Consider the following 17,756-nt stretch of genomic DNA (forward strand, 5'->3'; position numbering starts at 1 on the left):
TGTAGTATTCAGATGACTCCTATTCCTTGATTCTGCTTAGGAAATCACAAGATGACAAAACATAGCTTTAACAAAACTCTATGGCGGGAAGCAAGTTCTGACGGAGGATTCACTGGAACCATTTTTATGGTCTTTTTTGGCAGCAGGTGAAAACCTTTCTATTCTCCCAGGCCTTTGAAATAACTGATATAGTATGGTCTCACAGTTTTTAAGATTTGTGTTTTAACTTTGGGAGTAACTTTGGCACTCCAGCAAGGTCACTTTGGTGCTGCTAATGCAGCTGTTTAACTTCACCCCCAGAGGCACACTCCATTTGTCTCTCGAGATAGACGGATGCCAACATTGTTGTGGACACTACTGGATGGCTCAGTGGCCTAGATGGCTCAGTGGCCTATCTCAGTATAAGGGCAACTTCCTATGGCCCTATTACCAACTTAAGAAAATCTTTATCTAGCTAGGAGAAAAGGAACACAATACATGCCAAAGTAATTCAGGAGACGAGTTACAGAGATCACTCTACATACCCTTTAATCCTATAGACCCACATTCTCCTGGAGGGCCACGCGGACCTGCTTGTCCTTCTTCACCTTTCACACCAGGTGCTCCCATTTCTCCTTCACTTCCTGGGAGTCCTGGGAAACCCTGCATGCCTTGGGACCCTTGGCTCCCTTCAGAAAGAAATATGTAGATTCTTTGTTGTTGTTGTTCAGTCGTTCAGTCGTGTCCGACTCTTCGTGACCCCATGGACCAGCACTTAAATAAAAGACTGGATTGCTGGATTAATCATGTCACAGGCGGGAGCCCTACTTTAACTGCACAAGACATTTTTTCTGTTCTAGAGAAGGCCATGGGCCAGCAATTCACTCTTCAGAATGTTGTTCTGCTCTTAACACTGGTCCTGATTGGCTCCAGCAAATTGCACAAGATCTAGACAGTGGGCGCATACTGGGAAATAAATTTCCATAAATATTCTCAATGGAGCATCTATTTTCTCTTCATGGTAATGGGATTGCAGTATGGGCTGGGGGCTGGATCTCTGGGGCCCAGTACAGTGTATCCTTCTTTGGTCATGACTCTGAACCCAAATTCCAAATGACCCCTCTCCTAGCTTTTGAAGACCAAAAAAATGAGAGGTGGTGGTTAGAAATACTATTTGTATATATGAACTGTGAAGTGCCACACCTGAAACAAATAAAATTTCATTTAGAATCCATGTACCTTTTTGCCCTGGGCGGCCTGGCAATCCATTTTCTCCTGGAAGACCTGGTTTTCCTCTTAAGCCTGGGAGGCCAGGTGGCCCTTCTACTCCAGGAAACCCAGGCATGCCTTTCATTCCAGCTGGGCCTGGTGCACCCATATCACCTTTAGGACCCTTGAACCCTTGTAAACCTAGAAGGGGCATGGAGGGAGAGATGCACCAAATGCAAAAATATGTCCCTAACAACTACTATGTTTTATACGTGTGTGTGTGTGTGTGTGTGTGTGTGTGTATTAAAGTCTCAAAGGTGTTTTTTTTAACAAAACCTAAAAACCTATATAAAATGCTATTAACCAAAACAACAGTATCAAAATAATATTCCAAATAAAAATTAAAATGTTGATAAGTTAAAACCATAGCTCCACAGGCTCCTTGCAATTGCCGTGCTGCATTCATAAAGCTAAGGTACATGGGGAGGAGAGCAAACAAGATGGCCAAATCAAATTGTTTACAGCAAGAACTGAAATGTCAGGTGTTCAGCGTGTACAAGTTGGGTCCGTCCCCCCCTCCTGCCCCACCTCTATATGCCCTGCCTATGCACACATCCATTCCCCCCACAGCTGCCTTGGCCTGCCTCTCTCATTTCTTATTTGTGTTGATTTTACATTGTTAGAAAGTTGAGGCAGGTATCCGTTGTATCTGATCTTTGTAGTGCCATGTACATAAATGGTGCCACATTTATTTATTTATTAAAAGTGAGATGCCACACCTATTTTGACCAATACACATGTACACCATGCCTATGCATAAGTGGGAACAATTGCATTAACAGAAGTAATTTGTGGGAAAGCACCCAAAGATTTCAAGGTTGCTAACCACAATATATTTCAGCCATCAAATACCTGGGTCAACATGTATGCTTTAGACTCCCACCTGAATACTTACAAGGATAATGATGCGCTTACCTGGAAAGCCTGGTGGTCCAAAAGAGCCTGGAGGTCCTGGCAGCCCCTGCAAGCCTTTGTCACATGGCAGACCAGGTGACCCAGGGCCTCCTGTGACTCCTATGTCACCTTTTCTACCTCTGAGACCTTTAGCTCCTGGAAATCCTGGGATGCCAGGCTGTCCTGCAAGGATAATTCATTTATGAAGCCCCCCCCCAAATTCGAAATAATTTATATTGAAACAATTTGGCCTGGTTTGCACTTCATGCTAAGGCAAACCTCTGGAGAAAAGATCCCAGCTGCTTTCCTCCTCCCCAGTGGTTTTACTGCTGGGCCACACTGACCCAAGCCATAGTTTGGCTTGGCATATCAGCTGAAACAGGGCTCATGGATAAGCCACAAGCTCAAATTTGGAGGAACACGCCAAGCCAAGGCATGGCTTAGCAAAGTGCTGTTCAGTAGCAGAACAACTAGGAAGGAGCACAGTGGCTAGCATCTTTTCTCTGAGAGCCCCTGCATTCACACTAAGCCATCACGAACAGTTGACTCATTTTAGCTCATTTAGTATGTTCATTTAATACGTTTTTACTTAGAATTTTTTAAAGTGCAATTTCTGTACATGCAACCCTGTAAGGCTTTCGATAGTAACAGTGGTATGCTTTGAGTTTGCACTTGCCCAGCCCAGCTCATTTTGCTGACAGCATCCTGGCTGTATGGTGTTAGTGCTGGGGGTGGGGAGGAACAACACCAACTCCAGACAGCCTCTCTTTTGGAAGATGAGAAAAGTCAAGGTCTGCGCCTTACACATTTTTAATTCTGCAGCATGAAACAGAAAGAAAACAGAAGACACCCCTTGCATTCCTCACATTCCATACAGAAATAATACTGAAGACAGTAAAATGACATCCCTTCTGGGGGTGGCTATCCAAAGCAATCACTTCATGTTGCTGTATGGAAAGATGGGACCTGGGGAAATATATTTATATTTACGGGATGTTGTCCTTTGCTTTCATGAGTTTAAAAGGGACCTTTTCACTCCCCTCTGCTGCACACAGGCAAAGTGAGCAATATCGGGGCAGGCTGACTTCACAATATGACTTGTCCTTCCAGTTTGTACTGCAACCCCCACCCCCAGAAACCTCACAAGGTGATGGAAATGTTAACAGCATACTGAGGCTTGCCGCGAAACAATCTGTGACTTGAAAAGAGCAGGTATGCATAAAGCAAATCTGAATGGAACTTCTGAAGCTGAGTAAGTGAACGTCGCTTTTCTCTCAAATATTGACGGCACTGTTTGACACATACAATGCCCAGTAGAAATTGCTATTTAGGACATACTGTACTCCTTTTAGAGTGATGATGATGCCCCAATCTTCATCAACCCACAGTTGGAGATGGAATTTACAAGAGGTCAGATTAACTCATTCACATGATTCGGAAATGGCCAATTAGTGATCACTTCTACCACATGGAAAATGGTAGAATTCTCTGTTGACCCGAGTCAAGAATGAGTAAAAGAGACAAACTGTAAATATATTAAGCTATCTGGCCTGTTTTTGTGAGATGCTATGCTTCTGAGATCTCCCGACTGTACATCCCCTCACTTTTCCTTTCCTTTTCTCTTACTCTCATTCTTATTTTCAACTAGGGTTTCCCAAATATATCCAGATTGTGTGTCCTTCAACCTCTCACATTAGAAATACTATTATTTATTATTATTATTATTATTATTATTATTATTATTATTATTATTATTATTTAAATTTATATACCGCCCTATACCCGCAGGTCTCAGGGCAATTCACAAGATAAAATTACAATATAAAAACATGAAATACACAAAATAAAAACAAAAGCAACCCAATAACCCCCTCCCAACACATTTTAAAAGGGCATTGGATGTTAATCAGCTAAAGGACTGGTAAAAGAGGAACTTTTTTTGCCTGGCATCTAAAGGTGTATAATGAAGGCGCCTGGCGAACCTCCCTCGGGAGAGCATTCCACAAATGGGGAGCCACCACATAAAAGGTCCGTTCTTCTGTTGCTACCCTCTAAATCTCTTGTGGAGGGAACACATGAAGAAGGGCCTCAGAATATGATATCAGGGTCTGGGTAGGTTCATATAGAAAGAGGCGGTCCTTGAGATATTGTGGTCCTGAGCCAATTAAGGCTATATAAGTCAAAACCAGCACTTTAAACTGGGCACAGAAACTAAATGCTAGCCGGTGCAGTCGGATCAGGCATTATTTATTGAGCTATTTATATTTTTCTTCTCCAGAAATGTATTTTTGGGGAGAAGTAGCTTATAGTCAGCCAATTATCAGTAACAAATCCAAAAAAAGTAAGATAAACCATGCACAAATATGCATCATACCTTGAAGGCCAGCAAAACCTGGTTCACCTCTTAAGCCTTGCAAGCCTGGTATACCGGGAAGACCTCCGTTGCCTGGAATTCCTGGAGGACCATAACTGTTGTCACCTAAAATGCCTTTTGGACCTTCAAGACCAGGAGGACCTGGCAACCCTGGAGCACCATCCAGCCTTGGACCTCTTTCACCTTGTGCACCTTGATCACCAGTCTCACCCCTGAAACCTAGAGAATATGGAAATGTAGATTTGCTTCACTTCTTTAATTTCAACTTGTAATGATATCATTTTTGAAATAAGAATGTAAAGAGAGCTTTCCTAGATCCATATAGTGCAGCAGCTTGTTTCCCACAGTGGCCAATCAGACATAATAAGGCATGGAGACAGTAGCTCCTCCTCATTGTTTGTACCCAGGAACTGATATCAGTAGCATACTGTCTGTGAATGTATGACCTGGAGTCAGGCAGTTAGGTTGTGCATTCATAGCAGTGACCAGAGGAGGAATGACCACTGGGAAGAGTGCCGAGAAGAAATGCCATGGTGCATGGTCTTCATCTGCCCCAGCTGCAACAAAACATGTCTTTCCTTAATTGGCTCAATATATATAAAGTTGGCCCAATATATAATTGGCCCAATATATATGTTCCTGGTATATATTTCCCCTTTATCCCTCTTAAAAGACTACACACGACACAATGTATCTTAAATGAATAAAAAGAGTTTACTCACATTACTTCCTGAGTTACACAGCATTTCTCAGAAGGCAGGCTTGCTTAGTAAAAAGTATTTACATGTGGTTGCTACTTCCATAGGGAAAAGTAGCTTCCTTTGTTCTCTTGGCCGTGAGCCAAGGAGAACACCTTGTTGCTTCTTGAACAGACGGAGACAAAATGGTGAATGAACCTGGGATCTTGTTCCCAGGTAAGACCACACCTACTTCTGGTCAGAGAGGAAGTTAACTCAGTCCAGGTAGTAGGAAGTTATGCCTGGAGGACTGAGTTACCTTCATGGCCACTCTAGCAATGTTGTGTTTTGACTGCTCTGTGTTTACATCCCACAAAGGTGGCATACAAATAAAATGATGATGATATGATGATGATGATGAAGTTGGTGGTCATCACTACATCTTGTGGGAAACAAGATCTGATGGGAGCAAAGCACTGGAGAGAAAGCATGTGAGCTACAATTCTTTTATAAAACTGACTTTATTTAATGACCTGACAACATTCAGGTACTTCAGTTGCACAATAAGCATGAGGTTCAGAAGAAGAAAACTGAATATACAGGTGAAACTCGAAAAAATAGAATATTGTGGAAAAGTCCATTTATGTAAGCAATTGTTTTCATTAGCTACTGGAGTTTAATATATGAGATAGACTCATGACATGCAAAGCGAGATATGTCAAGCCTTTGTTTGTTATAATTGTGATGATTATGGCGTACAGCTGATGAGAACCCCAAAGTTGAAATTGTTAATTTGGGGTTCTCATCTGCTGTACGCCATAATCATCACAATTATAACAAATAAAGGCTTGGCATATCTCACTTTGCATGTCATGAGCCTATCTCATATATTAGTTTCACCTTTTAAGTTGAATTACTGAAAGAAATGAACCTTTCCACGATATTCAAATTTTTCGAGTTTCACCTGTATATTAAAATCAGTCCATACCCATATTCAACAAATGAATACACGCTGCCCTTTTTTCACTTACCTTCTGGACCAGGATTGCCTGGTATTCCTGGTCTGCCCTGTTGGCCTTTGAAGCCATCAAAACCATTGGGACCAGCTCTCCCAGGCTGCCCTCTCAATCCTTTCGGGCCTGAATAGACAGATTGTGCACAGCTTAGTTCAATGCTTTCAAACCTTCTGTGGAACAAACCTAGCTAGATCCATTTTATAAATATAGGGGTTGTATTTTAAAAACATTTCAGGCAAGATCAATGCATTCTTATGACTGATAGGTTTCATGTTCACGCTGCCTCACCACGCATACCTTGTTTGGCAATGTGTAATTTCTGCTATTCAAGTCTCCATTAAGAAAAGACACCAGTCTGAGCAACTCTAATTCAACATTAAATAATAATTAATATTAAGTGATAACATTAAGAGATAAGAAGTTCCAAGCTATTCAACTGGCAGGATGAAGAGTTGTCCTAAAGCAATTGCAATGGAAAGTCAATAAGTTCTCCATGTTTTCTGACTATCCAGGAGCTGGCCAAAGACAATAATACTTGTAAGGAACTACCACTTAGTCTATTTCCTTGGATTTTACCAAACAAATGAAATATGGAGACAGATTTGACCCCTTATTTCTTTTAATCATAGTTGTGCTCCAAAACCCATCGCAAAATGCTTCTGAGATTCATATTGGAGATTTTGCTTGCTGTACCACCCGGAGTGTATCTAAATGATATAACCATATAAGAGGAGCATACCAAACTTTATTTTTCCACCAAGTTCACCACCAGTGAAAAACAAAAGGTGTTTTTTGCATAGAGTATTAGGGAGGTTCTAGTCCTGCTTTTAATTTTTAGCTATCATTTATGACAACCTCGCATTTGTGTTTCTTTTCCAATCTTGAGAATTCTTACCCTACAACTCATTAATGTAAGTTTTAAATTACAGAAGTCTGTTTAATTATGAATAACTTGAAGACATTAACAGCTTCTGTGGAAAGAATAGCACCTTATTTCACTTTTGTAGTCATACCTGATATACCTTTAAAACCAGGTGCACCTGGATTCCCAGGGTATGCTGCTGTGTAAGGAAGAGTAGCACCTAGAAGAAAAGCAACCATCAATTGGTTTGACCCATCCTCTCAGACAACTGAACCAACAGAGTATTCTTTTTTCAATGTAAAATACATACCTTTTTCACCTTTTGGGCCAGGTGGTCCTCTAATACCCGGGCTTCCTGGACTTCCAGGCAGACCCCGGACACCTTGCAGACCCTGAATTCCAAAACCTGTTGGTCCTATTGGCCCCTTTGAGCCAGGCAGTCCAGGGGAACCAGGAAATCCCTTATCACCTGGCAAAGCTCTTCCGTCAAACCCCTGTAAACAATGAATACAAACGCACAATTAATATATTCGAGCTCACTTCCGGCTGATCCCCTTAAAGTCGCCAGGTTTTCCAAAAGGGCCTTGAGATTCACTTGTTCACAGTAGCTTACTCATGAGTGATATTTCCTTTTGGATGATGGACTTGTTAAATCAATGTTTTATTTCTGGGCTGGGCATGTCCTTATTGTTGGTTTTATTCGTGTTGTATCTATATTGGAAGTTTTGCACTAGAACCCCATAATCTAACAACCACATCCAGGTGCAAAAGCCATACTGTTAGAATTAAAGAACAGGGTGCCACTGAGCACATTCTGAGCTTATGAGCTGGCTTTGATCATAAGAACTGCGCAGAACTCTCAGCCCTTTCACACAGAAAGACAACTCCTGGTTAGTTTAGTTCCTCATTGTTACAATGAAGGGGGAAACAACTGTCAAAATAATCAGGTATACCTTTAAGCCCTTTTCACCAGGCAGTCCTAGTTCTCCATTCCTGCCAGCAATACCATTTCTTCCTGGAAATCCAGGCTCACCTTGAAGACCTCTTTGTCCTTTTATCCCTTTAAATTATGGAAATATTACAGTCAGTATGCAATGTATGTATGTATGTATGTATGCTGTTGAAGACTATGCTACCTGAATGCTTTAGGAAATGCCCCCCAAATGCTAGAAAACTGGGCAAACTGATAAGAATACAGCTTTACAAAAAAATTACAGGACACTATTTTGTGTTTGGGTAAAATGCATCTTTCTTACTAATTAGTGTTCAGAATATGAAAAGTTCTGTCTTAAAATAATGAATGCCACCCTTAAGCTTTGGTATTTGTACAGGATTATATGCAAGAGGAATTGAGGGTGGGGGCTTCTCCATTAATTATATAAGGTCTGAAACCTTCTCCTTCTCTTCTGTGGAATGCATTAGCCAAAGAAATTACTGAGGTGTCTATGATGAATGTGTGCAAATCCAGTCTATTTTTTTTATTAAAAAGAACAACCCTGAAAATCTTGCAATAAGATGAGTAAGTGGATGATTGTGAACATTTCAAATGAAAAGTGGTTCATAGTGAATTAGGATGAGCAGAAAAATAGAAAGATGGTGCTAATGGAGATGCTTGACAAAACTTAAGCAAGAATCTTAGGACAGTTGGTACCACTTTAACTAGGTAGTGCATTTTTCACAATGACATAAAAAGCAGAGTACTTATCATTGGAGGGACATGGAATAAGGAACAGACTGCACTAGCTCCTTGCATCTGATAGATCACAAAAATGAGGAAGTGGAAGACATACACTAATTATGGCACTTACAAACTATAACTTTGGAGAAAGAACTTCAGACAGATGGCTACTGTTTATTACTCCCAGGACAATTCGTTGGCTCTTTTTTGCGAAGCTTCTACACCACAAACACCACGCAATACAAAATTTGGATATACCATTGGAAGCAGTCCCCAAGTTTAAAGAGGAAAAAAAATCTCATGGGTTTAGTACGTTTTATAGTTACCTTTTATTCTTATTCTAGCTGGGTCACCCTTATCACCTTTTTCACCAGTCAACCCAAATGGACCTGGTATTCCCTTACAAGTGTTAAAATAAAAAAGTTATAGTCAATTGAAATAATAGCTGAGATCCGACAGCAAGTAAACATCTATTAGATGAGCAAGATCTCCTCCCACAACCTGTGCTTTTTAAATTGACAACAAAGGTTAGTTGGGTGACACCATGAGCTTTCCCCATCCTGCTCCCACAGGAGCCTTTCATCAAGATCTTTCCCAATGTTTTGCTCTCATGGCACACTGACAAGAACAGTAGAAGAATCCTGCTGGATCAGAGTATAGACCCATCTTGCCCGGTATCCTGTTTCCAACATTAACCAAACACCAGTTGCCTATGGGAAACTTGCAAGCAGGACCTGAGCACAATAGCCCACTGTTGCTATATTCCACGCCCCCCAGCAACCACTATTATACACAGGCACCACAATTAGTAGTGCTTGATAGTCTTATCCTCTGTGAACCCCCCTTAAAAGTTACCTGCGTTGGTGGTCATCACCACACCCTGAAGTAACAAATTCCGCAGTTTAATTATGTGTTGTGTGATCTACCTGAACACATGCAAACATTAACATCAAAATGTTAAAAAATAAAACTTGAATCCTCAGAAATAAGGAAAGAAATGAACAACATAAGGAAAGATCAATCTGCTCTGTGGATGCCAGAATATAAAATATTGCCTATAAGTTACTCACGGGGGAACCTGGTGGCCCTACTGCACCAGGTAAGCCTGGGTCACCTGTTGTTCCATATTTTCCAGGTAATCCGACTTCTCCTTTTCTTCCAGGGACACCTGGCAGACCTCGTATTCCAGCTGCACCACAAGGACCAGCACCACATAAGCAGCTACTTGCACTACCTGTATAGGCACAAAGGAAGCAAGGCTTTGGACCAGACAAATAATGCAAGTTCACAAAGCGATTATGACTTGTGTTTTTTCTCAAGGACAGTCGTGGTTAAATTACATGATTTGATTGGGATGAAGCATTTGCTCTGTACTTGCCTTTCTCTCCTTTTGAACCTCTTTCTCCAGGTGGTCCCTTCTGGCCTTTAGCTCCTGGTGGCCCAGGAGACCCTCTCCCAGTACAAGCCACACCTTGAAATTTTACAAAAGATATCTTTTATTGTTTTAATTGATTTATCTTTGCCTCTGTTCTTTAAAAAAAAAATTAAACAGCCTGGCCTCATTCTTAGAGCTGACTTGTTAGACAGCTACAGGACCAGATGGTTACACCAGCAGAAGCCTGGTTGACTGCCAATGTGATGCCCACTTCCCACCTAATAGGAGATATATGTTCACCCATCCATCCTCTTCTCTATTTCTCCTGAAGCTTGGAACACATAATAATAATAATAATAATAATAATAATTCTACATTATATAATACATAATCATGTTACTGTTTTCAAAGAATTGTTGTTGAAACTGTAGAACTGACTTGCTATGCAGAACTAGAGTTCTGCAATACAGAAATGAGTGGAGTAAATAAATATTCCTTTAGACATACCGCCCCCCCTACATTCCTTATACGGTTGATAGATCGTTGGGCATACAAAATATTATTCCCACAATCCACCTTCAGAGTTCACTTCTTCAAAGTAGGAGGGTATTATTTCTAATAAAGAAGCAGCGAGAAGGAGGAGGGTATTTAGCCCTTCTTCCCACCTGTCTCTTTTCTCCCTCAGCTCCCCCCCCCCAGATGCTTTCTCCTCGGTTGAGGCTCTGTTGCAATGCAACCATCCGTGTGTGTAGGGGGGAGAGGCCCATACTGGAAGGAGAAAGCAGTAAAGTGCCTTCCTCTTAAAGCTTCTTCCAGAGGTGACTCATGAGGGTAGTGAGGCAGAGACTGCAAAGTCTTCCTGGCAGCACCACTGTGGTCACCAAGAGGGTGTGAGGAAGGGACTTTGGGGGAGTTCTGGCCCAGCAGTGGCCCCGCAGGTGCACACATATTAGCTGGGCTACCACCGCCAACCTGAAACAACCCTGATCTCACTGCCACCTGCACACCACCATCCTGATGGGTGCAGCACTGCTACCATTGCCTCTGCCCCTCCTCATAAGCCTCCTTCCTTGCTGGTGATTGTGCTTTACTGGTATTACTAAACCATGGATAAATGGAAGCCAGATTTTGAAGACAAATAGTGAAGGCAATAAGCCTGGTTCTCCCATATCTGGAATGATTACTGTTATTATTGCTTGATAAATTACTATTGCTAAATATTAGGGGTAGGAAACCAGTTTAGTCCACAAGGCCATTTTCCCCACCCACCTGTCAATCCCCTGCCAATTACATGCCTGTCATTCATGATGTTAGCTGATTATTGGAGGGAGAACAAGACTCAATTCTGTACATGTTCCCAGGACTGAGCAGAATTGAACTTAAATGCAAGTTTTTTTTTCTCCCTCCGCTCCCCTTCAACTGATTTGGAGGAAGAGAAAGAACGCTCTGCAAACCCTATGCTCAATGCTTCCCAAAGTGCCAACCATAGGGCTGGCAAAGCCTCTTGCACTGCGGTTTCCAAGCACCGAACAATCATCTGGTTGTTGGGGACTTGGGAACCCTGTGCAAGAGATTACATAACTGGCAGGGGTTGTCATGTCCACCTGTCAAAGTTGGCCCACCCCTGCTATAAAGAAATGAGTGGAATTATAGTCAATAATAATATTATTGGTCTATCTATCTATCCATCCATCCATCATCTATCATCTTCAACTGGAAATATTTTTGTTCAATGTTCTAAGTATTTTGCTCATCTTACCAGGTGATCCAGGCAAGCCCTGCTTTCCTTGTGTTCCTGGAAAACCTGGCAACCCTGGAGAGCCAGGCCTTCCTGGTGCCATGTCAGCTATAGCAGGGAGACCAGGGTCACCTCGAAAGCCCTGAGGCCCTTGTACTCCCAATATACCTTTGGGACCAGGGAAACCTATGGAGGAGGAGAAGAAAAGAACAAGTCATGGAGCCTTGTAAAAGGAAGTGAAATAGTCAGAAAGAAGCCAGCTATGGGAGAAGCTGCATTTGGAAGGTGGCATTCTAAAACTCAAATTATTTGAGCTACACCTCACTGAATAGTCTAGAACAGGGATATGAAACCTGTGGCCCTCCAGATATTGTTAGATTCCAACTTGCATCAGCCCCAACCAGTGTGGATGTGAGTTGTGGCCAAGCAACATTTGGAGGCTCAGTTATCCAGGATAATGAATTCCTTGTGTTTTAAACTAATATTTCCTTCTGATAGACTGGCATGGCTTGAAAGGGAAGCTCAATTGATCTCCAAATTCCTGTTCATGTGATTTTCCTCAACCGTTGCAATTATCTTCAAACTATTTGTTCTAAAGCACACAAGAAAATTGAGCTGCAAATCACAGGTTTTGGCATCTCATTGTTTTCTTTTTCTTAATAGTTCTAAAATAGCATAAAACAGTGTTACCAGTTTGGGTTACAACATTGGCACATGCTCCGGACACAATAGATTGGCATTGTGTCTCAGAGTACTTCTTGCCCTAGGAATTCTGGGTTGACCTTAAGTTCCCATTGGAATCAATGGGACTCAATTTAACACATGGCAGTTTTGTCCCACTGATTTAATAAGAAAAGCCCTGCTGCATTAGACCAAGGGCCCACCTAGTCCTGGGTTCTGTTCCCACAGCTGCCTATCAGAATTCTATTGGAAGACCACAAGCAGAATGAGTGCAATTGCACTCTACTGTTCATGTTCTCCAGCAACTGGTATTCAGAGGCAGCACACAACTCACCAGGGTTTCAGTTAGCAAGACTCTCTCAGCTGTACATGGAGATGCCAGGAATTGAACCTGGAACTTTCTGAATTAAAGACAAATGTTATACTACTGAACTTAATTCAATGCAGCGAACTCCCAGGTAAATGTGTACAGGATGCAATCCTACATACACTTACCTGGAAGTAAACCCCATTGAAAATAATGGAATGTACTTTTGACTGGATTTGCATAGGATTTCACTGGAAACGGGAAAAGGCTCATTTCCCATTTACTGCCTGCCTAACTTCAGCAAGCAAAGGGACCGAAATAAGTCTTGCCAGATTATCTTAAAAGCATTGGCAGGTTCAGCATATGTGAACAGCTTAAAGATAAACGTAGCTGGAGTAGTGTAATCTTTAACAGTTCTATCAATTCATCAGTCACATGGAGTTCTCCCTTCAGTGATTGTTTTATTGAGAAAAAGTGAAGAGAAACAGAAGCTTCAATCTGTCTAAAGATGGCCTCCAAATACCCCCCATGGATTGAGGAAAGCCTTTGTTTGAAAGCTCATGCTCCAAATTATTGAGGTGATGCTTTTAAGCAACATACCTACATCTACTATACAGTATTATATATTACACTACATATTTTGGAAAGTTGTTTGTCTGTTTACTTTGCATCCAGGAGCTTCTTAAGATGCCATCACCAAATTTGGTGTGATTGTTCCTGAAATTGAGGAATGTATTTTTGACTATATTTGGAAACCATTTTGAATCAAAATGGCCATTCCAAATTGCACTGATCTGGACACCTCTGAAGACGTCATCACCAATTTTTGCAGGATGGCTCCCAAGATAAAGGAGCAGGTTTTTGTCTAAGATTGGGTGCCAGGATTGGGCCTTTCAAAAGGGAACTGTTTTTAACCAAATTTTGGCAGGATTGTATATTATAGTTTACCCAACCGTATTAAAATGATTAAGAAACTAAAAAAAAAATCAATTTAAAAATCTTATTTTGATTTTGTTTCTTAGAATTCCTGAGCAGCACTGGTGTTGTCTAACTAATAGGTCTAACTTTGAGTTAACATGGACCACTTGGGGTGTTACCTCCTGGAATAACTACACAAACCTGAGGAATCACAGTGGACAGCAATTTGCCACACCTTTGTTCAATTCCTAACCCACCCCTCCTTTTCCCAACAATCTTATTAAAGCAATGGAATCCTTATAAAGGCAAATGTTAAACCTGAGCGAATACCTTGAACAATCAAGATGCTTTAACACGTTTGCTGCTCATTATGATTATTTAAAACCTGCCAACTCACTACATCTAAAAAATAATAATCACAAAAAACATTCTGTATAAACTCTTACTATAATGCTTAGAAATGCACAGAAGTAACTATGAAAAGGCTGCTACAGATTATTTTTATCCTGGGATCTGTCAGCATAACCATTATGGAAAGAGGTGAAAGCTGCTGATAGGACTTTCTTTTACCCTAAACATAAAAAGGTTTCTTACTGGCTCCATCTTCCCCTTGCCTGCCATAAGCTCCAGGAGGGCCCGTCAACCCATCTGCCCCCACATTTCCAGGAGGTCCAGGGTCTCCAGGGTCTCCTTGAAGACCTGTAGGAGATCATTGGAAAATGTGGTGGTTGTTGTCATTAAATATAATTGTATGTTACCATGAATTGTATTAAATGTGTATTGAATTGTTTATTATTAGTTAAAACCTTTTATTCCAGGGCGTGGTGTTCCTCGAGGTCCTGGTGGACCTGGCAGCCCACTGTCTCCTAGATCCCCCTGTAAGAATTTTCAGGTTTATTGCAATGTAACAACATTGTACCTACAGGAGCCCAAGGGAAACAATTAACTGTGATAGTGAAAGGTACTGGAATGAATTAAAATGACTCCTCTGCTCTGCTACAGAACGATATAGATTCCATGTAAGCATGATATAAACACAGATATATAAAGAACCTTCTGCATTTGAGACCTGACCTTAATTCCTGGAAGCCCATCCTCTCCAGGAAATCCAGCCATTCCAGTTTCACCCTGAAATAAACAATATATGTAGACTCTCAGAAAGAGGTCTTAAATTGTGGGGGTTTAGCAGGTAAAAGAAATTCCAAACATTAAAAAAAATGTTTTTAAAGTACACCAGCACTGATTTATCTTACAAAATAAGGAAAGGTGTGTGCACTATGGATATGGATGCTATACTTAGGTTTATTTTATTAGTAAATTATAGACATTGCTTATGTTTCATTTATAAACATATGCTACCTTGCTTCCTGGAATTCCTGACGATCCATAAGAGCCTGGACTCCCCTATGGAAAAGGACAGAGACAAAAAGTTATAATATTAAGCATTTTTAACACACTGATTATGAACACATTGGTGTTAGACCAAGGGTAGCCAATGTGGTGCCCTCCAGATATTATGAACTACAACTCCCATCATCTCTGACCATTAGCCATCTTGACTGAGGCTGATGGAAGTTGTGGCCCACAACAGCTGGAGGGCATCATGTTGGTTACCCCAGAGTTAGTTAAATCCCTGTTGTATTTGCATAAGGTGCCTTTATCCAACTTTGGATCAATTCTCCCCTCCCATAGTGACCCCGTTCTCCATCCCACAGCATTTTGGGAGGTTGCAGTGGGGAAGAGTTAATAGGGAAATTCATTTCCACATGTTTTCTTCTTCATTATCATCTAACCTTTTATTGGCAACACATACAAACATCCAAAACAAATCAATACAGAATTACCACTTCCCTAGTGGCACAAAACATTTGCTAAAAGAAAGGAGGCAGAGCAGTCTATCGTCATATCTCTAGGTCTCCAGGGAGATCAGACGTCTGCAGTGTATTTCGATGTCAAAAAACACATGTTTTCTTCCACTAACAGTTCTCAGAACCCAACCCATTGGAAATAAATTCTATTAAACTCAGTATGCTGTATCTTGACATAATGGCCCCACTTCAGCAAAAGTTGATTGTATAAATACCTTGCAACGTTGCCTAGGCTGTATATGGCCATTCTCTCTCTCTCTCTCTCTCTCTCTCTCTCTCTCTCTCTCTCTCTCTCTCTCTCGTACACACACACACACCACTCTGTGAGCGAGATGAGCTAATAGGCCCTACATGACCAGTGGCGCCAACTTGAATAAAATATTGGGGAGGCCCAGGTAAGCCCCACCCTGCATAACTGATCACATGATGTGGTCATGCACACCATTTGAATGGCAATGCCCATCAACTGGGGTAGGGGCATAATTTTTTTTATTGGAGGGTGAAGAGACATCGGCCCCTAGGAGTTGGCTCCTATGAGCATGACCCCATCACAGCCTTTATTGTCTACTACACACTGGCATGGGAAACCTCTGTAGCAGGGAGCTCCCTCTACTTTTGGAGGCTTCCATGGAATCTAGAACTGTGGAAGATTACAGTTCTAGACCATGCTAATGGTAATCACCTGGAGGGGATGCCCAAATAGGGCTGTAATTAGAAGCAATATGAGAAACTAAATTAAACATTTTTTTTTACTTAGAATACTGTATCTCTTTTTTAATACATTTCGCCCAAGATGTCTAATGGCAGAAAAACATGTTAATGATAAATGGAACAATCTGCATCCAGTTAAAGACTTTATTACAGCATTTACAATAAAACAAAAATTAAACATTCACATGCCAAACTCAATCATTGAAAACCAAAGACAGTAATCTGAAAGCACCCCAAAAATCCTGAGCCATATACTGAAATGTTGTATCTTGTGCAGCCCTGGGACAAAATCACTTGAGAATAATACCAAAAAGCCAAACTCCCATTAATAAAAGGCTGCAGTTAATAATATAATACAAACAAAATGACTTTGGGGTTAAGAGTCTCCTTTATATACTCAGATTTAATTACTCCAGGATATGTAGTCTTAGGATGTCAAAATCAGACATAAGCCACAGTCTAGTTCCATGTGCGTTGTTCAGGAAGTTCAAATGTGTGCTTCCTGAACAACGCGCGCACACAGAGACTCCAAATAGCAAACAATGTGTAGTCGTTTGATTTAAACATCAGGGCCATCTTGTTCAATGAAAAAAAGTCTCACTAGATATGCATAGATCAGCTGGCATCCCTACAGTAGTTTTGCAATAACAATTCTTTAAAAGCAACAAAAGCTTCAACAGGATGTTCTCGAAACTGATACAGACTATAATAATAATAAAAATGGTGGAAGTGTTGGATTCTGTCTCTCTGACATTGAGCAAGGGGTGACTGCGGGGGTAGCCGAGTTTTTGGCAGCAGTGCTTCAAGGAGTACTTTAACAGGAGGAAATTCTAGATTTTATTAATACACACATACAATCAGCCTATGAGTTTAATTGTTGTTTCTTTGTGTATATATATTTTAAAGTTCCTGTATGTGATTCTTTCTCTCGTGATTTTACATGTAAATGCCTAATAAAGGTTTGATAAGTAGTAATAATAATTTAAAAAATTGCATTGGTAGTATGAAAGTTCTTGTACAGTTAAATTGCCTTTCTAGTATTTATAAACCAGGAATAGCCAACATAGTGCCCCTCTGGGTGTTGATGAACTACAATTCCAATCATCCCCAACCATTGTCCATGCTGGTTGGGGCTCATGGGAGCTTCTGTCCAGTAAACCTCTGGAAGGCATCACACCGGCAACCACTACTCAAAAGCCATGTATAAAAGGTAACTATATTGGCTTATTCTGAAACTTCCTCACCCGCAATCCAGGAAAACCAGGAATCCCCTTTTCACCCTTCTCTCCAATTCCAAGTGAACCCTGTTTTTATGCAAAAAAAAAAAAAACCAGTCAAATTAGTTCAAATAAGAAACACAAAGTCTATTGCACATTTCTCTTGTTTGGGGTTCTCCTATATAGAACTGG

General features: G+C 41.0%; 1 protein-coding gene across 2 annotated transcripts in view; it reads right to left on the minus strand.

Moving 5' to 3' along the window:
* The window catches only part of COL4A4 (collagen type IV alpha 4 chain), a 69,144-nt gene that overhangs the window by 17,195 nt on the left and 34,193 nt on the right, over positions 1-17,756 (minus strand). Inside the window, exons 15-31 of one of the 2 annotated variants that reach the window (XM_033150282.1) lie at positions 17,592-17,651; positions 15,128-15,172; positions 14,843-14,896; positions 14,575-14,644; positions 14,363-14,467; positions 11,884-12,048; positions 10,128-10,220; positions 9,820-9,983; positions 9,076-9,148; positions 8,025-8,131; positions 7,382-7,565; positions 7,223-7,291; positions 6,225-6,332; positions 4,517-4,735; positions 2,164-2,325; positions 1,219-1,389; positions 525-668 (exon numbers count right to left, since the gene is read on the minus strand). In XM_033150282.1, coding sequence (XP_033006173.1) covers positions 525-668; positions 1,219-1,389; positions 2,164-2,325; positions 4,517-4,735; positions 6,225-6,332; positions 7,223-7,291; positions 7,382-7,565; positions 8,025-8,131; positions 9,076-9,148; positions 9,820-9,983; positions 10,128-10,220; positions 11,884-12,048; positions 14,363-14,467; positions 14,575-14,644; positions 14,843-14,896; positions 15,128-15,172; positions 17,592-17,651 — 1,993 coding nt within the window. Of the gene's footprint in view, positions 1-524; positions 669-1,218; positions 1,390-2,163; positions 2,326-4,516; positions 4,736-6,224; positions 6,333-7,222; positions 7,292-7,381; positions 7,566-8,024; positions 8,132-9,075; positions 9,149-9,819; positions 9,984-10,127; positions 10,221-11,883; positions 12,049-14,362; positions 14,468-14,574; positions 14,645-14,842; positions 14,897-15,127; positions 15,173-17,591; positions 17,652-17,756 lie in introns of those variants that run through there. The other variant, XM_033150281.1, reaches the window with a different exon arrangement.

Source organism: Lacerta agilis, chromosome 5, assembly GCF_009819535.1.
Source record: "Lacerta agilis isolate rLacAgi1 chromosome 5, rLacAgi1.pri, whole genome shotgun sequence".
NCBI lineage: Eukaryota > Metazoa > Chordata > Lepidosauria > Squamata > Lacertidae > Lacerta > Lacerta agilis.